We start from the raw sequence: 22,435 nt of genomic DNA on the forward strand, positions 1-22,435 counted from the left end.
TACTTTCTTCCATAATGGTTGTACTACTTTACATTCCCACCAACAGTGTATGAGGGTTCCTTTTTCTCCACAGCCTCTCCAACATTTGCTATTACCTGTCTTGCTAATAACAGCTAATCGAACAGGTGTGAGGTGGTATTTATAAATATAACTTTTCTACATTTTCAATTCTTATATGGATTATCTTCTTGATTGGTTCCCAGATGTGGATAAAAGGAAATGAACATTTTTATGCTTTTGAATCGTATTACCAAATTATTTCCAAAAGGATTATAGTGATTTGCACTAGCAATCCACAGGTGTTTTACTCTACTTTTTGCCAATGTTAAATATTTTCTCTCTCTCTGTCTCTCTAAATATGCTTTATGTTAAAAATGGTGCTTTGTTGTTTTATTTTACATTTCTTTAATTCCTATAGAGTATTATAATTTCTCTGCATATTTGTTTATTAGATGTGAGTTATCTATTTATATTCTTTTTTTTTTTGTATTTTTTGTATTTTTTCTGAAGCTGGAAACGGGGAGAGACAGTCAGACAGACTCCCGCATGCGCCCGACCGGGATCCACCCGGCACGCCCACCAGGGGGCGACGCTCTGCCCACCAGGGGGTGATGCTCTGCCCCTCCGGGGCGTCGCTCTGTTGCAACCAGAGCCACTCTAGCGCCTGGGGCAGAGGCCAAGGAGCCATCCCCAGCACCCGGGCCATCTTTGCTCCAATGGAGCCTCGCTGCGGGAGGGGAAGAGAGAGACAGAGAGGAAGGAGAGGGGGAGGGGTGGAGAAGCAGATGGGCACTTCTCCTGTGTGCCCTGGCTGGGAATCGAACCCGGGACTTCTGCACGCCAGGCCGACGCTCTACCACTGAGCCAACCGGCCAGGGCCTCTATTTATATTCTTTATTTATTCAATACTTAATTTTCTTTGAGCAATTTTAAAAGTTACATTTATAATAATAGTATTAACAATTTGGTTGTGTTTACTGAAAAAAAATGTTTCCCTGTCTTATTCTTTCATCAAAGTTTTATATTTTATTATAAACTTACCTTTATTAATAGAAGTAAAATGATAGAAGAATGAGCATAGAGCTTTCTTTTTAGCATATAATTTCTTTTGAAGCTGGATTTATTTTTCTTTCTCTTTTTTTCTTTTTGACAGAGACAGAGAAAGAGTCAGAGAGAGGGACAGACAGGGGCAGACGGAAAGGAAGGGAGAGAGATAAGAAGCATCAGTTCTTTGTTGCAGCACCTTTTAGTTCAGGGGTCCCCAAACTTTTTACACAGGGGGCCAGTTCACTGTACCTCAGACCGTTGGAGGGCCAGACTATAGAAAAAAAACTATGAACAAATCCCTATGCACACTGCACATATCTTATTTTAAAGTAAAAAAACAAAACAGGAACAAATACAATATTTAAAATAAAGAACAAGTAAATTTAAATCAACAAACTGACCAGTATTTCAATGGGAACTATGCTCCTCTCACTGACCACCAATGAAAGAGGTGCCTCTTCTGGAAGTGTGGTGGGGGCTGGATAAATGGCCTCAGGGGGCCGCATGTGGCCCACGGGCCGTAGTTTGGGGACCCCTGTTTTAGTTGTTCATTTATTGCTTTCTCATATGTGCCTTGACTGGGGGACTACAGAAGAACAGGTGACCCCTTGCTCAAGCCAGCAACCTTGGGCTCAAGCCAGCGACCTTGGGCTTCAAACCAACGACCTTTGGGTTCAAGCCAGTGACCATAAGATCATGTCTATGATCCCATGCTCAAGCCATTGACCCCAAGCTCAAGCTGGTGAGCCCATGCTCAAGCTGGCAACCTTGGAGCTTTGAACCTGGGTCCTCTGCATCCCAGTCCAACACTCTATCCACTGTGCCACTGCCTGGTCAGGCTGCATTTATTTTTCTGATGGTTCTAATTATGCTCTGATTTTCCTTACCATATGTATATTTGGAAATCAAGAATTATTGAGGTAATAGAGATAGCTGACAATTTTCTAATTTTCTAGGAAAAGAGGAGCTAAGGTTGTATCCAAGAGAGTTGATGATTTCAAAGAAAAGTTTCAACATAAACTTGGAAGAGTTTTAGATCCGTAAGTTAATGATTAACTTTGAATTGACAGAGTCTGTGGATCGAATGTGTAAAGTACTCTTGTGGTAAATGTTGCTTTGTGTTCTATTGGTCTCTATCTACTAAATAAGAAAGTCGTTTTTTTGTGTTTATCACGGAACTCTATCTACTTTTTAGGGCGTGGGGTTCGGGGCCAGCACTGAGTTCTGAGATAGAGAGGGCATTCAGAAAAGAGCAGGGAAGAATTTTGTGTAAAGATTTATCTCTGGGATATCAGACATTTAACTTACTGTGGTACATCTTTCATCTCTTCCCTGTCTGTCTGTCGTTCTCTCTCTACTTCCTAATTCTGCTTTGAATCTGTCCTGTTGTTCTTTTTAAATCCAGGCTACTGAAAGCCATTGAAAGCATTCAGCCATTGTTAATACAAATAGGTTAGAGAAAAGATCTGCTGAAGAACGTCTGTTTGATTTTCTTAGTTGGGTATAGGAGAAAATATAGGCTATTAACAACATATGGCAAACATATTTTAAATTCCAGAGATGCCATGTGGTGAGTATTTTAACTAAAAGATTTGTTTTCTTTGATAGCATTGCAGAAACAATGAATGTTCCCCCAGACCACACATTTGGAGCTTGTCTTCGTCCTGACGACTATGGTAAATATACAAACTTTCTCCTTATAGAACGACAACAAACCCTCCAGCGCTATGCAGTTAAGTTGACCATCTCTTTTCAGAGCTTCACATTTTCGAGGCTTAAAATATCTATGAATATTAATGAGAAAAGTTTGTAGCACAAGAAAAGAAAGTTTTCATATTATATATGTTTGAAATAGGCACATGATAAAGCCATTATAACGAATACCTTCAGTCAGTTAAGGCTCACAATTTTACTTAGAAAATAAATGGCCTGTATCAAACAAGCCAAAGTGAAGTGGGACAGTTTTTTAATGAATCAAACATTATACTATACCTTTGCAACTCAAAATGTGGTCTGCAGGCTGGCAGAGGTGGCGTCCCCATTCTTAGAAATGCAGAATCTCAGGCTCCACCCCAGACCTACCCAATCAGAAACTGCATTTTAACAATATTTCCAGAATTGCAGGTGCACTCAAGATTGAGAAAGCACTGTATTCTACAATCACATAATTAAAAGCTGTTCTCTTCCCACCAGCCAATCAGCTAATCAGTCTATAAAGTGGCTGCAGAAACTTAACCAGGGTTTTATCTTTATGTGTAAGCAATTTAAACAGCAGACATCCAAAGAAAAAACTATGCTAAAGCTTATCAGGACTGGGCTGTGTATCAGTGATTTTCAAACTATAGCCTGCAGTGATCACTCAGAGACATTATTAAACATGCAAGCTCTTGTGACCCATGCCCGGATTGTCTGATTCAGTAGGTCCTTTTTTTTTCCTTTTAATAATGTTTTTAAACTTATCAATTTGAGACAGAGAAAGGGAGAGAGAGAGAGGAAGAGAAACGTTGATTTGTTGTTCTACATATTTATACATTCATGGGTTGATTCTTGTACGTGCCCTTGACAAAGATTGAACCCACAACCTTGGTGTATCGGGACAGTGCTCTACCCAATGAGCAACCTGGCCGGGGCCTAAGTAGGTTCTTGTACACACTAAAGTTTAAGAACTACTACGAAAAATGCTTTAGCTAATGTTCCCTCGCTGACAAAGTAAATACTTATTATTATTATTATTATTATTTTTGCATTTTTCTGAAGCTGGAAACAGGGAGAGATAGTCAGACAGACTCCCGCATGCGCCCGACCGGGATCTACCCGGCACGCCCACCATGGGGCGATGCTCTGCCCACCAGGGGGCGATGCTCTGCCCATCCTGGGCGTCGCCATGTTGCGACCAGAGCCACTCTAGTGCCTGGGGCAGAGGCCACAGAGCCATCCCCAGCGCCCGGGCCATCTTTGCTCCAATGGAGCCTTGGCTGCGGGAGGGGAAGAGAGAGACAGAGAGGAAGGTGCGGCGGAAGGGTGGAGAAGCAAATGGGCGCTTCTCCTGTGTGCCCTGGCCGGGAATCGAACCCGGGTCCTCCGCACACTAGGCCGACGCTCTACCGCTGAGCCAACCGGCCAGGGCCTAAATACTTATTTTTATGTGACCTTATGCAGCAGTGCTTTGGAGGATCATTAATTGCCTCATTAAGAGATTGTATTTGGGTTCTGTTTTTCTTTTAGATTTTATTTACTGATTTTAGAGAGAGGAAGAATGAAAATTGTATTTTGGTTCTGTTTTTATATGAACTGTTATACGTTTCATGGATTCTTGCTCTTCTTAGAGGTTCTTTATACCTGTAGCACATGGACAGGGAGGAGTTAGGAAACTCATCTGTTAGCCTGAAACCAAGCAGGTAATCACGGTACATAAGGTCTGCCTGTTTGAGGTTAGGCTTCATGTGGTGGGTGCTCTGTCTTGCAGTCTGTCGGATCCTCAGGATCTAGCACGCAATGCATTTTTTACCAAAATTTATAGTGTGATCAATTTGACATTTCGACAACATTGACTCATTTCCTGATGGATGCTATTCTCATAAATTTTTTTTATTTTTATTTTTTTATTTTTTTGTATTTTTCTGAAGCTGGAAACGGGGAGAGACAGTCAGACAGACTCCCGCATGCGCCCGACCGGGATCCACCCGGCACGCCCACCAGGGGGGCGAAGCTCTGCCCACCAGGGGGCGATGCTCTGCCCCTCCGGGGCGTCGCTCTGTTGCGACCAGAGCCACTCCAGCGCCTGGGGCAGAGGCCAAGGAGCCATCCCCAGTGCCCGGGCCATCTTTGCTCCAATGGAGCCTCAGCTGCGGGAGGGGAAGAGAGAGACAGAGAGGAAGGAGGGGGGGAGGGGTGGAGAAGCAGATGGGTGCTTCTCCTGTGTGCCCTGGCCGGGAATCGAACCTGGGACTTCTGCACGCCAGGCTGACGCTCTACCACTGAGCCAACCGGCCAGGGCCTATTCTCATAAATTGAACTATAAAATAGTTTTACGAAAAGGAAGAACACTGACATTAATAATTTAAAGTATATGTGGCCCTGGCCAGGTAGTTCAGTTGGTTAGAGTGTCGTCCCTATACGCCAGAGTTGCGGGTTTGATTCGTGATCAGTGCATGTATAAGAATCAACCGATGGCCTGACCCGGTGGTGGCGCAGTGGATAGAGTGTCGGATTGGGATGCGGAGAACCCAGGTTCGAGACCCCAAGGTCGCCAGCTTGAGCGCGGGCCCATCTGGTTTGAGCAAAGCTCATCAACTTGGACCTAAGGTCACTGGCTTGAGCAAGGGGTTACTCAGTCTGCTGTAGCCGCATGGTCAAGGCACAGATGAGAAAGCAATCAATGAACAACTAAGGTGTCGCAACAAAAAACTAATGATTGATGCTTCTCATCTCTCTCCGTTCCTGTCTGTCTGTCTCTATCTATTCCTCTCTCTGACTCTCTCTCTGTCTCTGTAAAAAAAAAAAAAAAAAAAAAGAATCAACCAATGGATGCATAAATAGGTGGAACAACAAATCAATGTTTCTCTCTCTCCCTCTCTGCCTAAAATTAATTTAATTTTTCTTTTTTTTGTGACAGAGACAGAAAGAGAGACAGAGAGAGGGACAGACATGAAGGGAGAGAGATGACAAGCATCATTTCTTTATTGCAGCACCTTAGTTGTTCATTGATTGCTTTCTCATATGTGCCTTGACTGCGGGAGGGAGGGCTACATCAGACCGAGTGACCTGTGACTCGGTCAAGCCAGTGACTTTAGGCTCAAGCTGGTGAGCCTGTGCTCAAACTAGATGAGTCTGTGCTCAAGCTGGCAACCTTGGGGTTTTAAATCTGGGTCCTCTGATGCTCTATTCACTGTGCCACCACCTGGTCAGGCAAAAAAAATTTTTTTAATTCAATTGTCACTTTAAAAAATAAAAATTATGTAAGTACAGTTCCAGCATTGGTGCTGTGTGAAAGGGCCCTTCTCTGGATTTTTTCTGGAGCTCATGGATGGACACAGATTAACTCTAGGTTCTAATCTCCTGTGACTATTATTAGGGTCAACAAATAGCATTTATTCTTTGAAAAAGATCCAGGATCTGTTTGCTTCTAGGACATACTGATGTCTTTACTAGACCTGGATCTCTCCTTTACCCTTACTTTTGGAAGTAAAGGCAGCTTTACAAAGAATGCCTCTCCTAGGGCCTGGAGTCCTTGGTTAAGACGCCTCCCAGAGGCGCAAGGTAAGAGGGCAAAGGCTCCCAGAACACACCAGGGCAGAGGCAGAATGGAGAATCCAGGGCAGGTCAACAGTGATGCATGATGGGAACTGTTTGCAGGTTGAATGCAATTGAGGAACTTGCTCAGCTTTTCTGACTGCTATGGCGTGATAGCTTAGGGGATGGGTCTCTTTCTTAGGGCCAGAGTTTGTACTCCTGATTTCAGCTCTTCAACATGGCTCTCGAGTAATTGTAAGCGATTTGACGTGAGCTTCATAAACATTACTTCGGGGCCAGGCCAGAAGAATGTATATCTCACTCACCAGGCAGGTGAACGTGCTGGGGTTGCGGTGGGAAACCTGAGACGAGTTGGAAAAACAGCCATCAGTGGTTATCTGTGGATGTTGATGGAGAGGGAAGGCCCCTGCACATAAAAACTATGCAACCGAGATCCATCTCATGGAAGAGCAAGGGCCTCCTTTACACAGAATAGTAACCCGAAGTGTTTGAGGCTGGGGGGGGAGGTGTGGAGAAGGACAGGAAGTCGTGCGTATTTGTCAGAAACACCCCTAACCATTTTCATTTCCTCTCCCAGAGCCTTAATTGCATCTTGCCCACTTTGGGGTGGTCTGATGGTAGCTGATCCCATATCAGGTGGCCTTGGTTTGAGGCACCTGTCCAGTTCCTGGAACCAGCATTAGTTGTGGCTTCTCACCCATACTCAGGATCTACCTTTAGAAACAAGACTTTTGATCAGAGTGTGTGTGCTTACCTCCTGATTCTATAATAATATGAGATTTAGAGGTGTCCTGAGTACCTATAAAAAAGGCCCTTGACAGAGCCTAATATAGAGCTTAGTACAGGTGTAAATATTAGTTGCCTTGAACTGCAGCAAATGTTGTGATTTAAATTAGTCTCCCCAGTATCACCGTCAGCTAGCAGCCTGCCCCTGCCCCTAGAAAGCAGGAACGGGGAGCGGCGTAGGTCAAAGGAAAATAAACAGAGGTAGAAGGTCTCTTCTGGTGACATGCACCAGGCCACCATGTCTGAGGCAGCACGGTCAGCTCTAATCTGATTTCTGTCAACATTAACACCCAAGGAATGTTTTCTGAAAGAGAAGGGCAAGGTATGGGTTTATAGGCAGTGCTTGCATTTACACCTTCTTTGTGTGATACGTCAGGGGTGGGGAATGTCGCAGGTGGATTGGGGAGGTCATTCCCTCCGGATAACCGAGGGGGTTGTGGGTCAGGACTCTTAGTCAGTGGGGCTGTTGGACGGGGCAGTAGTGCTGGTAGTGCTATCAAGAGAAGCAGGGCTGAGAAATGGGAGCTTGATCCTCAGGCTGAAGGTAGACTAGAAACCCATATTAGGAGGGAGAAGTAGGGAATTTGAGTCCAGTTATTTATTTATTTATTTTAGAGAGAAGGGAAGGGAGAGAGAGAGACATTGATTAGTTATTCTACTTATTTATGCACTCATTGCTTGATTCTTTTTTTTTTTTTTTAATTTTTTTTTTTTTTTGGTTGATTCTTGCGTGTGCCCTGACTAGGGATCACATTCACAGCCTTGGTTGTAGTAGGACGACCCTCTAGCCCACTGAGCTACCCGGCCTGGCAAGTCTAGTTTTTACAGGGGTTCCCGGAGGTTCCGTCAGCTGAGGTATCCAGAGTGGCCCCCACATGGAGGCAGCCCCAGCTTTCCAGCTCTCAGCCTTGTAGACACACGTCTGCTCAGAGGCAGCCGGCCTTCACGGTCGTGGAAAGCGACTTGACAGCTAAGTGGGGCTAATGATTCCCCCACAAAATTATGTTTTTGGGATTTTTTTTCATTGAGCAGAGAAGTCACATAAAACAGAAATATTAAATTTTTTTAACATTTATTTATTTATTTATTTTAGAGAGGAGAGGGGAGATAGTGAGAGAGAGATAGAGAGAGAGAGAGAGAGAGAGAGAGAGAGAGAGAGAGAGAGAAGGGGGAGGAACAGAAAGCATCAACTCCCATATGTGCCTTGACCAGGCAAGCCAGGGTTTTGAACTGGCAACCTCAGTGTTTCCAGGTTGACGCTTTATCCACTGCACCACCACAGGTCAGGCAATATTAATTTTTTTTAATCAATATGATTCTGTACTCTTTCATACACAAGATTTTGTCATGCCAGATCCTAGTGTTGGGATTCGGTATGAGACTTTCGTTCGCAGAAGTTGCTCAGTCACTCTCTCTCTCTCTCTCTTTCCATAGGATGGGAATAGTATTGACAAACTTTCTGATGAAGGACTCTTGACGCCCCTCTTCCACAGGAGCTGATGACCTCATCTATAACAGGCTCCCGGGTGAATATCTCCGCGGCAAGGACAGGCAGCGCGCCCTGGTTGCAGCCGTCCGTCACCACCTAAAGAACACGAACTACCAGAACTTTGACACCTTGCTGGCGGCCTTCAGGCATTATGACAAGGCCAGTAGTTGAGCAGAGCTTTTTGGTCTATGCATGGGCTTACAGATCCTGGCAGGTTGGTGTAGACCAGGGCTCAGGGAACTACAAAAACTTAAAATATTTACTTTTTGCTCCTTGCCGAAAATGTTTGCTGACCCTTGCAGACAATCGGTGACCAAGTGTGCATATTGTACCTCTAACCATCAGCTTCAGTAGGGAATGTATTTGAAATGCACATTGTGACCCTGATTGGATAGTTCAGTTGGTTAAGAGTGTTGTCCTGAAATAACCAGGTTGCAGGTTCAATCCCAAGTGAGGGCACACACGGGGAGCAACCAAAGAATGCACAACTGCATGGAACAACAAATGAACGCTTCCGTTCCCCCTCTTGTCTCAGGGGTGGGGCCTAGCAATCGTGCTTTTTTTTTTTTTTTTTTAATTTTTCCAAAGTAAGAGGGGAAGGAGGCAGACAGACAGACTCCTGCATGCACCCTCCACCCGGCATGCCTACCAGGGGCCATGCTCGGCCCCTCTGGGGCAATGCTCCGCTGCAATTGGAGCCGTTCTAGCGCCTGATGCAGAGGCCATGGAGCCATCCTCAGTGTCCTGGGCCAACTTTGCTCCAATGGAGCCTTGGCTGTTGGAGGGGAAGAGAGAGACAGAGAGGAAGAAGAGAGGGAAGGGTGGAGAACCAGATGGGCGCTTCTCCTGTGTGCCCTGGCCAGGAATCGAACCCAGGCCTTCCATACGCTGGGCCGATGCTCTACAGCTGAGCCAACTGGCCAGGGCCGCAATTGTGCTTTTTAACAAGCCTTGCAAGTGATTCTGATGCACATTCAAGTTTGAGAACTACTGTTGTAGATCATTAAACTCCAGTGTGCTGGGAGCAAGGGGCGGGAAGAGGTAGAGACAATCCATGCCTACCTGACTGAGTATGTGCACATCGTACTGTCAGTCTAGGTCCAAGTCAAGCTTAGAATGTCTCTCCCCTGGGGGAGCAGCATGTGGTTTCAGTTTGGAGAAGGCAAGATCGTTTCAATTTTCATGCTACTCTCAATTGTATCCTTTGATAAAGTCAGATCAGTCTAGAGCTGCATAATTATTACCTGATGTCGCAGGATTGCTTTACCAAGCTGCATGCTCTTTATAAGGAAACCTGGTCTTTCTACAGGAAATAACTGTACTTCATCCAAGTATTTGGTTTGTTTGTACCTCATTAACAGCCTGAATTTTAATTGTCTATATCTTCTTTGACTTGGCCACCAGGAAACTCAGAGCCAATTCAATGTAATACATCTAGTTTGTGAACATGATCATTACATACATGTATGATCTTTTTATTAAAATCTCATCATAACTTTCTATCTTTATATTTTCTTTGCCCTGATTTCCTTACTTTTATTTTGGCCTTGTATTTATTTTTATTAATTGTCTTTGTTTTTCTAGACAACCACAGGACCATTTTAGAATGATTCCAATATACATAAATAAAAGTTTATAAATAAATCTGACAGAAGAAAAATATAACATTCCTATTTCTTTTCCACTGATAAGTATAGTTTTGAAAAAGTTATACTTTTATAATTTTTCATCTTAAAAGAATCTTGAGCCTGACCAGGCGGTGGCGCAGTAGATAGAGCATCGAACTGGGATGTGGAGGACCCAGGTTTGAGACCTCGAGGTCGCCAGCTTGAGTGCGGGCTCATCTGGTTTGAGCAAGCTCACCAGCTTGGACCCAAGGTCGCCGGCTCGAGCAAGGGGTTACTCGGTCTGCTGAAGGCCCATGATCAAGGCACATATGAGAAAGCAATCAATGAACAACTAAGGTGTTGCAATGAAAAACTACTGAGTGATGCTTCTCATCTCTCTCTGTTCCTGTCTGTCTGTCCCTATCTATCCCTCTCTCTGTAAAAAAAAAAAAGAATCTTGATCACTCATTGGTCAAATAATTTTAAGTCTATTCATTTTATTTGTTTTTAGATTAGGGCCTGTGTATTCTTATGTTGTACTAATGAGTAAAAAGTAGGTTAACATTCTCATGTAAGTGAGTACTAATTGTGTAGAAACATACACCAATTAATTGATCGTCAACTGCATTTCTCACAAGGTTGTGTTTAGCGAAAATATAAATATTCAACCATTTCTCTGGTTTTTAATAGAGACTCATTTTTATTTACAGGTAATTTAAAAATGATTTTTCAGAATTAAAATATGTAAGCTAAAATAAGTGCATTTTAAACTTAAATCAAATCCAAGTATTTTACAAAGATGACGTCTTGGGAAATTTATATAGCAGTAGTATGAATAAGAAAACCTACCGTAATAATAGTGGCCTGCTTTAAAACAATCTTTCATCTTAAATGTAATTATAGGCAAGACGATCATCTTAATAGCTGCTGATTATCTTAGTGAACCACCAGACATATTTCTTATGACAAAATTAGCAGGGAGGAAATTACTGAGAATTATGTAATGCCGATGCATCTTTAACTAGTAAACTTTTAATATGCATAATGGTAGTAGTGCTCAGTGATCTTGAGGAGTATTTTTCTGAGAGGGTAATAAGATGTGGGTCTTCCTACTACAGCTGTAGGGTCATTTTTGATTATTTGAATTTTATATATATAGTTGAATGCCCATTTTTAATTTAATGGCAAAACCAAACAAAACAGAACGTTTGGCTTCGAGGGTTAATTCTGTTATTTATTGAACACTCACAGTACATCAAACTTTATTCTGGATGATGTGTGGACTTGCCAGTTAGGGAACGCAAACTCTAATGGGGGAAAAAAATGCATTATGTCCAAGTATGGTTAGCATAGAGTCCTAAATTTTCAAAATAGGTTTATATAATTCTCACTCCTTTTATTCTAATTATTATACAGAAAGCTGCCAAGATGGAATAGATTCTTTTTTGGGGGACAGCTGCACTTAGAGGCATAACTGCTTTACTATAAGATATATGAGCAAGACTTGATAAGGAAGGTACCAAATTTCCCCATGTGAAAGATGCACTTTAATTTTGAGGCCTGAAATTTGAAAAAAAAATATGTATCACATAAAGTTATTGAACTGAAGTTTCATTAACTGTTTATTTTATAAAACTCATATTATTCTTCAAGCGGGAAATACAAGTAAAAAAATCTACAACACTGCATAAGACACACCCAGTTTTAGACCCAAACCTTTAGAAAAAGGGTGCATCTTATACATAGGGAAATACGGTCAATTTTTGATAAGGCTATTCCAAAGCTCAGTAATACCAGATCTCTGGGGATGGTTGAGAGCAGGAAAGGTCCAGTGACTACCTTGCCTAGCAGCTCATTGTTGAGTAGCTCTTGTGCTATAGGGCACACCACCGTCAGACTGACAGTTTTCCATCCAGAAAGCAAACCACATGACTCAGGTTAATTTCATGGGCCATACTATTGCAACTAGAATAGTAAGTCCATAACTCAAAAAAGCATCCACAGTGGTGAGGCACCATTAATAGCTCTGAGAGAGGACAAAGGCTCGATGTAGTAAGCCTGCCAGGAGCATGGAGCAATGTCTTGTGTGTGATGTGTCCTTCCTCATCATGAGACAAATGGGTCAACTTTTGGCAGGAATGACAGTTTGGCACACAGTGGTAGCCTTGGCATCAGAAGCCGAGAGCGCTTTACTTTGTGCCTCAGCTGTTATGGTGGGTGTATTGCCATGTCTGACACAACAACGGATCCAGGCAGTAATGGTGGCAATCAAATGGTTCAAGCTCAATCAGAAGTTTGATTAAAGTTTTTCTCACTAGAGAACGGACCCTTATCGTGGTTGTCTATATGAATGACCTAGATGGTTCATTCCACAGCCATGATTTGTTTCCATAGTTTCCAGACTCAAAAAAAAAAAAAAATATCTGAAGCTTCTAAGCCAGTGGTTCTCAAAGTATGTGCCAAGGCGCATTGGTGCGCCCTATGGTATTCCAGAGAAATATGTGCCTGTTGGGGGTCAAGAAACCAACAGCTTTTAGGAGTTTAGATTTTTGGGGGACAGAGGTGTGGGGAATTGGCTGTAAGCTGACAGTCTGTCCAGTCCCCCACCTCACTTGCCTGATTAGGTTGCAAAAGGCTGTTAAGCTGTGGTGCTGGATTGTTTACACTACCCCCCATGTTCCCTGGAAAGACTGGAGGCAAGTTTCTTCTATCCTTTGTTTGCTGTAAAGTTAAGATGATATGTATGGTGGAGGTTTTCTGAACTTGGTAAAATTCTTGGGTTGCCTTGGAAATGTGATCAGAGACCATTGATTTGCTAATGGCCTCACTTTGCCCTATAAATAAAGCAAGATGCTGTTTTTGGTTGTGCTTTGTTCTTGCCAGCAGCAATAACAGGGCTCTCCCGACCCTGTATTTTCTTAATTCCATACCGTTTCCACTTGGGACCTGGAATTACTAGCTGTGCTGGTTTGTGGCATGTGCCCAGAGAGAAAAATAAATATAGTTACTCTATTATACCATTTCATTACAGAAATACTGCTCTTTTTGTGAACATATCATTATTATATTTATTATTAACACATCATTATATTATTTTTAGATAAATACACCCAAATAAAATGGATAGATTCTGGAAGTGAGCAAAAGTTAAGTGTAAATAAAATAGAATTTGAAGGCTGACATGCAGAATTTAATTTATAGCATTTTTTGTCACTTAACACTGAACAATATGATTGGATTAGAAATCCATTCATGGAAGCTTCAAGTGATTTTGGTTTAACATTAACAGAAGAAGAACTGGCAGCTATACCCACTGATCGTGGATTGATGATTAAACATAAGGAATTGTTTCTTGAAGCCTTTTGGATTTCTATAAAAGAAGAATATGTGGCAATATCTAAAAAAGCTTTGAACATTTTACTACAATTTTCAACATCTTATTTATGTGAATTGAGATTTTCTACCCTCAACACAAAGTAAAAAGAGAGGAATTCTTCAATGTATTGACGAGGAAATGAGAGTTTGCCTTTCAAATATATGCCCAAACATTGAAGAAATTGCTAGGACACATCAGGCTCATGTTTCTGATAAACACAAGAATAAAAAAACTTAACACATTTGCGCCGGGATTTGCCAAATTTACTAAATCTTACTAAGAATGTATCTCTCTCTATAAAAAGATAACATTTTTGTCGTTTTTAAAATTTTTTAACCCCTCTTTTTTACGAATTCTAAAAAGCATAACTCAAAAACTGTAACATAAAAATGTTACACTAAATGTCAGAATAAATTTAATTTTGTCATATTTATTTTAATTACCATAAAAGCATGCTTGGACTTTATATTTCTTCTTTAATATTTGACTTAATTATTATAACATATTTCTGAGAAATTTGTATATAGTGCGCCTACAATTATTTGTAGGATTTTAAATGCGCCACGACTTCAAAAAGTTTGAGAACCACTGCTCTAGGCTGTAACTTTCCAAGTGGCAAACTGAACAGGCAGGCCATTAGCAGCAGTCCAAGAGTCATTAAAACTGTAGCAGGTTCATCAGGGGGAGTATTGGCCAGAGCCATGAGAATGGCCTTGAGTTCCGTTCACTGCATAGAGTGACAATGTCTATTTTTGGTCCTTTGTAGCTCTCCCTGAGGTTTAAAGCCACAGACGACCAGTAAAGGACACTGGCTTTCAAGTTAGTGAATGAGGCCCAGGTGCTTGGGGAACCTGTGTGAATTGCGGGACCTGTTGAGCCAGGGGCTTTTTTGCTTGAGGTAGCAAAGATGAGTCAAGTTTTTCTTCCAAAGATTGCTTCCCTTTTTCATGTCAAGCTGAGATGTTACTGAGGCCAGTCTGGTTGCTGTCTGAGGTGTACCATGACCATTTCACAAAGGAGACTTGTTAGGCCCTTTCTACCTTGTTAATCATTGAGTCCGAGTTGGCTCACTTTGAAATGCTTATCAGTCTGGAAAGTCACAAAGCCTCCATGGGTCAAGTGTTCAGTATCAACAAGAGCTCAGTGACTGGCTAATGGCTGTTTTTCCCCAAAATGACTACTTGGGAAGCGGGTTAAGGGGGCAACAAGTTTTAAACTTCAAGGGGTGCCTCTGATTGGAGGTTGCCTCTCTTTTCCAGTGGCAAGATCATTAGTCATGGACACTTGTAGCTCAAAGGGATCATTAGGGTTGTGGGACTCCAAAGGTCCTGGCAGTTATCTACACATGGCTTTTCTTGATCATGAGTGCCTCTGCCTCTTACAGAGATTCACAGTACAGGCATGTAAAGTATCAGTAGATCAATATCAATTATACATTCAGCAGTGGAACCCACAGAAATACTCTATTGCTAACTTCTCTTCTCCACTTCAAACAAACCCTGTCCAACCCCTCTAGCTGCATCCAGACCTCTCCTCCCCATGCAGACTGAGTAGGATGATGACTTTGGCACCTGTATCCAAAAAAAAAGCCACAAAAATTTGAGTCTATGCCCCCTTGAAGTTCCACAGCATATTGGGACAGATGCATATGGCCTTTGATCCACCTTGGGGACAAGGAGACCTTAGTCCCACATCTAGTCATCTTTCTTAGAGCCACTGAGGTTGAGGTATGGGGAGGGAGAGATCAAGGGTGCAGAAGGTGAGTGGTTCTGCACCGGTGAGTAAGAAACATATACTTTCGATTTTGAGTGGTATGGTGGTGGTAGACAGCTCGAAGAAGCAAACCACCCAAGTCGTCAGGCCACACAAATGAAAAAAACCACCAATGTTTTCAGTCCACATAAAGCCCTATCCTGGGCCGCGAAGTCATCACGATGGACACCACCCATTTCAGTTTTGAAGACCTCTTGATTCAGCAGCCACAGCCCACGTCGTTTTTTTAGCTAAGGCTGTGGTATTTGCATTTTTGGTTGACTTGGGTTTGCAGCAGAAGCTTTTATAAAGGCATCTGTTATAATCCAGGGCATTTGTAGCTCCCTTGTCATGAGAAGATGTTTTAATAGGAACAGACACATTAAAAAAATACATGTTTTCTTAAAAAAATTATTTATTGATTTTAGAGAGAGAGGAATGAATAGAGAGGAAGGGAGAAAGAGAGAAACATTAATTTATCATTCCACTTATTTATGCATCTATTGGTTGATTCTTGTATTTGCCCTGACTGGGGATCAAACCCACAACCTTGGCATACTAGATCGATGCTCAAACCAACTGAGCTACCTGACCGGGGCAAAAGATAATGTTTTAAACTCTCATTCTGTTTCAGAGGTTAGGGACATTTTCCAGGACTACAGATCTGATGATGGGAATTTATCTAGAATTACTTATTGGGTCAGTTTCTTGGTCTCCAAGGATCACCTTCATCATTATAAACATACTCCTGGGCATAAGAGCTGAATATTAATCAATGAGTCATTTATGGTTTCCCTTGTGTGTCTCAGAGAAATCTCTTGTTTTTGGTTTATAATTTTTCCTTTCTCTCATCATTTTTCTTTCTCTTTTGTTTTTTTAATTTGTATTTTGTCTCAGAGCTCTCTGATAGGACTAAAGCCCCCTGATGGCACCAGGACCCACTGCAAACATAGATCTTTTACTGTCATCTTTAAGTGGGTTTAAGGTTGGCTTAATAGACTACAGGAGGGGCTGCGTGGTAAGACGTCTCAGCCCTTGTCACTCTTCCTTAACAAGCATTATGTGCACTGCCCCCTCATCTCCCAAGTGAATCAGCCAGTCTCTGCCCAGAGCCATCATACATTTCCCTCCTCTGACACTCAGTGTGGGTGCTCTTCTATTCAACTGTTCCCTGAAAGGGGGTGGAAACTTCCCCTCCTACCCTATTGGCATGAATCTCAGTGCTCATTGGTCCAAGGAGGGCTGACCACTGAACTAGTAGCACTCCTCTTGCCCTCAGGAGTGTTAACCACAAGCAGGCAACTGTCACTGAATCCACCTCCCTGTAATTGGCTGGCGGCTACTTTCCTAATTTCTTCTCATTACCAGGAAGTGAACTGGAGGATCATTTACTGTCCAGGTGGGACACCAGAACACATTGAAAGCATAGAACGTTGTAGAGAGCTGCCAAAAGTCCACAACATCGGTCAGATAAAATGTCAAGCATGAATCATGGTCATATCTGCTCTACCACAGTGTAAACAGCATGATCTCAGTTTAAAAAAAATATTAAGTATAATTAACAAGGAGTATGAGACACACTCTGCTCTCACCAGATTTGAAATTACTATGCACATATCAGGCCAACACATTGAAGACCAGTCTCACTTAATATATATTTGACTCCTCTTATGTGAAAAATCAGACAAATTCATTGAACTTATAGGACAGAACTTTTTCTGTTTTCTAAAATGAAATAATAGATGTTGCAAACTCCGCTCTTGAAGACATGCTTACTTCATCTTTTTTTGCTTCGCGTCTAACAGAAGGGAGATGGGGTGATCGATAAAGCTGAGCTTCTGGAAGCTTGTGACCAGGCCAACTTGCACTTAGACGAGAAACTCCTGGACCACCTATTTGACTACTGTGATGTGGATAAGGACGGGCTGATTAACTACCTAGAATTTGCAAATTTTCTTAACTGGAAAGATAAAATACCTCTTAAAGAGTATGAAGAGAGAGTTGTCATTAAAGGTAATTTTTGAAGCTTTGCTAATTTTTTTTTTTTTTTTTTTTTTTTTAGGTGAGAGGATGGGAGATAGTCAGGCAGACTCCTGCATGTGCCCTGAGTGGGATCCACCCGGCAACCCCGTCTGGGGCTGATGCCCAAGTACTGAGCTATTTTTAGCTCATGCTGGGATCAACAGAGCTATCCTTAGTGCCCAGGGCCATGTTGAACTAATTGAGCCACTGGCTCTGGGAGGAGAAGAGGGAGAGGAGGGGGAGAGGGAGGGGAAGAGAAGCAGATGGTCACCTCTCCTGTGTTCCCTGACCGGGAGTTGAACCTGGGACGTCTGTCCATATGAGGGCCAGTGCTCTATTCACTGAGCCACCAGCCAGGGCGGCTAAATTCTTAAATGGACTTTTATATTTTGATTTTTCTAGCTCCTCTCTTCTCAACTTTAATATTATATATTTAAAAATATGCACAGTCCTGACCTCTGGTGGCTCAGTGGATAACGCTTCGACCTGGAACATTGAGGTCGCAGGTTCAAAACCCTGGGCTTGCCTGGTCAAGGCACATATGGGAGTTGATGCTTCCTGCTCCTCCCCGCTTTCTCTCTCTCTATCTCCTCTCTAAAATGAATAAGTAAATAAACAAAAATATGCACAGATTTATTTATTACAAATATTTATTTACTTGTTTGTTTATGCATAGATTATCTGTAGAAAGATAGGAAAGAATTTGAAAACGTTTGCCATTTCCAGGGAGGAGAAATTAGGTAGCTGAGGAATATGGTAGCAACGAGATTCAGTTTTTAATCTATGTTTCAGTATCTTTTGAATTTAGAACCATGTATTACTCATTTAAGAGAAAAAAATGAAAAGAAAAAAACTTATTCAGAAGCCCTAAATATGATGTACAGTTCCTCAGAAAGCTGTTTGAAAAACATTTTTATAATTAGCTTTCCTTCCCTAGGGAAAGTCAAAAGTAAAATAGAATTTGACAAAGGAAAACTTGATCTTTTAAAATTTGTAAAACAAACAAGCATTAACTACTTTTATTCTACTATTTTCATGCTTACATATTATATTCCTATATTAATAATTACATATAGATATACATAGAAGCATATTTGTGTGTGTATATGTGTATATTTAAACATAGCTAAAATCACAGTGAATGTATAATATCTTTGTTTTTTTTGAAAATTTAACTTTTGAATTTCCATTCAACGAGGAGATCCTTTTATGGTTTTTGCAAACTTCACTTTCAGTTCCCTCATGGTGTTGTATTATGAATTAATAAACCATTTCCTCACTTTTTGAAATTTAGGTTGTTTCCAGACGGTTTTAAAGTAATATGGGTAATGCTATAACTAGTATTATCTCTCAAAAAGTGTTCTGTTTCTAATTATATCTCATTTCTTGTGAATGTTATTATTATCCCAGAAGTAACTCTCTTTATATATTTTTGTTTTGCTTTTCTAAATGACTTTATCAATTTGCAACTTTATCAGCCAAGGCCCTGAGACAGTTCTACTCCAACCGCATTACCACTGAGTGCTATTTCAAACATTCTGGTAATTTAGTTGGTATATAATGATGCATCATTTGCTTTCATTTCCAGATCTTGATTATTAGAGAGAATTGACTATTTAAAAAGGTTTTTTTACATTTTAATTTTCTCTCTTCTGAAAAAAATGAAGATACTACTGTTTTTATTTTTGTTCCTTGGTCATACTTTTCTGCAAAGGCCAGAAACACATTTGGGACTGTATAGGTCAGGGGTCCCCAAACTACGGCCTGCAGGCCGCATGCGGCCCCCTGAGGCCATTTATCTGCCCCTGCCGCACTTCCAGAAGGAGCACCTCTTTCATTGGTGGTCAGTGAAAGGAGCATAGTTCCCATTGAAATACTGGTCAGTTTGTTGATTTAAATTTACTTGTTCTTTATTTTAAATATTGTATTCCTGTTTTTTTTTTTTTTTTTTTTACTCTAAAATAAAATATGTGCAGTGTGCATAGGGATTTGTTCATAGATTTTTTTTTTATAGTCCGGCCCTCCAATGGTCTGAGGGACAGTGAACTGGCCCCCTGTGTAAAAAGTTTGGGGACCCCTGGTATAGGTGATGTGAGCACTCACACATTTCTGGGATGGCCTTTCTAGTTTATCCACTAGGGAAGCTGGAGAATTTTCTCTACCTAATGAAGCTCCCAGAAATACAGGCACGAGCAGAGGGGAAAATCAGTTTTCCAGCCAGACAGTCCTTCATATGGTTCCTATGTTTCGTGTCCTAACTTTATGAGCCATTTTCAGTTCTTGAGATTTTTAATCTTCTAAAATAGGGCCAGTGAATCAGAAGGGGATCAGGAATGTTTGAATATCAAATTCTGTCTTATTGTTGGCTTCTGGCGGAAAGGTGTGTGTGTGTGTGGAGGGGAAGAATGAGTACTCTAAAACAGTGTTCTGAGGAACTATTTTTCATCCCTTTAAAGAGATGTCTACTTTTTTTCAGAGTGGGATAGGGGTGGAGGTAGGAGTGGGGGCGGGGAGGGGATTAGAAAATCTGGAACGGGCTGTGTTTTCACCCCAACAATTGGCAGGTGCTAAATGGAAGGTGCAGACAGAGGCATGTGGTTTCTAATACTGGGGGGGTTGGGGGGGGTGCCATTTGCCTTTGCAAACCTTGCCTGGGCTTTTTTCACGATTGAAGAGTTCTTGTAGAGATTGAAAGACTACAGCGCCCTCTAGTGCTAGCTGCGAGTTAACAGCTCTGTTGGAGAGAAGGTCAGGAATGCACTCCTCAGGTTCAGAATTGACTCAGCAAAGCAACTAACTCTCCAGAACGGGTCAGAATTTTATAATTTCAGTTCTATCTCAGGGTTTTCTTTTGTACACTGATTTGAAGGCCATTATTTGTATAATTGGTTCCTGAGTTCACAGTGAGTTCTTATCATTTCTCTAAATGTTGCAATACCATGGGGCCCCTCTTAATATGTCTTTTCCTATATATCTTCCTCAGGCAGAACCCTAGAGACAGCTCGGGGAATCCTGTAGTTTAAGTTCAATATGAAAATAAACTCTAATTTAAAAATAGAGAAAAAAAAGGTGGGTTCTACATTTTCATTCTTTCAGATTTAAAAGCTTTGTTCTAGAGTCAGGTGAGTGGAACGATGAGAAGCAGCATTGGACCAGGTTCCAGTTTCCTGGTGAATGACATCGGCCAGAACTTGCTCTTCCACAGTGAGGTGCGAGCATCCACGGAAGGTTTCCACCAGCCCAGTCTCGGTTTCCACCAGCAAGAAAGACCTAAACGGGACAAATGATTCTGCTTCAGAATTATAAGAACCAAGTAGTAACTTCTTCCTCTCCTTACCCCACCTCCCTTTTCCTTCTTGGCTTAAAGGTAGAAAACCAGATTGTGCAAACCCTGCTGAGGCTCATGTTGAAGAATCTGAACCAACTCTCCTGATAAAGCCCGAAGATATTGTCTTAACGGGGAGCTCAGCAAAGACTGTCCGGACACTTCTGAGACCAAGCGATCAAGTTTCCCGTCACTATAAGACCACCTCTTCCGAGATTGGTGCTGTTGTAGGAGCTGTTCCTTCCCTTTGTGAGTATGTCATGATATTTGTTGTGGTTTCATCAAATGATCAGCAAACCTGAAAGTGACATGTCCTTCATCTGTCCTTGTGTTGTCCCCACCTCTACGTCCATTAGGCTGTAAGTTTCTCAAAGCCTAGGACCTTTCATTTAATTCTGTATCTAAGCACCTGGGGGGGGGGCTCTCTATAAGTTCAGGCTGAACTGAACTATTGTTAGTGAGGACCCAAGTAAAAAGATGCTCTCTATTTTAATAAAATTGAAACCATAATAGATCAGAACAGTAAATGATATACATTTTAGTAATTCAGACGTCACCGAGCTTTAGGAGACTTCTAAGCCATGTAATTGTTAGCTACACACGGGTTTGCCTTCAGAGATTTGAAGAGCTCTTACAGAATGATTCTCTCCATCTTCACTTTCCATTGGTTAGTTTACTAGGACTGCCATAACAAGTGCCACACACGAGGTGGCTTAAACAATGCAAATTTATCATCTCTCAGTTCTGGAAGTTGGAAGTCTGAGATCGAGGTGTCAGCAGGGTTGTTTGCTTCTGAGGGCCATGGGGGAGAATCTGGTCTTTGCCTCTCCCCTCACTTTTGGTGGTTTGTTGGCAATCTTTGGCGCTACTTGGCTGCTTCAATCTCACCCTGATCTCTGCCTTCATCTTCACATGCTGTTCTCCTGTGTGGCCAAATGTCCCCTTTCTCTAAGGACCCCAGTCATAATTGATTAAGGGCCAACTACAGTACCATCTCTTCTTAATTAACTAAATGTACAATGACCCTATTTCTAAGTAATGTCACTTTAACACAGGGGTTGGGAACCTATAGGTCGCGAGCCAGATGTGGCTCTTTTGATGGCTGCATCTGGCTCGCAGACAAATCTTTAATAAAAAAAAAAATAATGTTAAAAATATAAAACATTCTCATGTATTACAATCCATTCATTTCCTACCGCTCATGTTCATGGTTGTGGGTGGCTGGAGCCAATCACAGCTGTCCTCTGGGACAACACCAAATTTTTATTGGATAATGCATAACCGTACACAGGTTGTTGAATGGCTCTCACAGAATTACATTTTAAAATATGTGGCGTTCATGGCTCTCTCAGCCAAAAAGGTTTCCGACCCCTGCTTTAACATATAAATCTAAGAAAGATACAGTTTAACTCATAACACCCCATATCTCCCTATCAACCATGATGAATATTGGTTATTTAGAAAGACTTTTGTGTTGGTCAAGATCACTTCCTTGGAGTAAGGATTTACATATTTTTTGTAACTGGATTTTATAGACTTACTGTACCTTCTGGTGTAATGAGGTCTTGATGTTCTTTAGAATAGTGCTGTCCAAGCAGAGTGTAACTGGAGTCTTATATACTAAGAAACTTTTAGTTGCCACATTTAGAAAAATAAAAGTGACCCTGTCTGGATAGCTCAGTTGGTTAGAGCATTGTCCCAATACGCCAAGGTGGCAGGTTGATTCTCGGTCAGACTACATACAAGAATCAACCAAGGATTGATAAATAAATCGAACA

The 22,435-nt window shown here is 41.7% G+C and overlaps 1 protein-coding gene across 1 annotated transcript in view; it reads left to right on the forward strand.

Moving 5' to 3' along the window:
* Positions 1 to 22,435, forward strand: part of EFHB (EF-hand domain family member B) — a 69,347-nt gene that overhangs the window by 41,716 nt on the left and 5,196 nt on the right. The window contains exons 7-11 of the mRNA XM_066351553.1: positions 2,004 to 2,087; positions 2,656 to 2,723; positions 8,580 to 8,734; positions 17,116 to 17,323; positions 20,700 to 20,906. Of these exons, the coding sequence (XP_066207650.1) occupies positions 2,004 to 2,087; positions 2,656 to 2,723; positions 8,580 to 8,734; positions 17,116 to 17,323; positions 20,700 to 20,906 (722 nt within the window). The remainder of the gene's footprint in view (positions 1 to 2,003; positions 2,088 to 2,655; positions 2,724 to 8,579; positions 8,735 to 17,115; positions 17,324 to 20,699; positions 20,907 to 22,435) is intronic.

Source organism: Saccopteryx leptura, chromosome 10 (genome assembly GCF_036850995.1).
Source record: "Saccopteryx leptura isolate mSacLep1 chromosome 10, mSacLep1_pri_phased_curated, whole genome shotgun sequence".
NCBI classification, from domain to species: domain Eukaryota; kingdom Metazoa; phylum Chordata; class Mammalia; order Chiroptera; family Emballonuridae; genus Saccopteryx; species Saccopteryx leptura.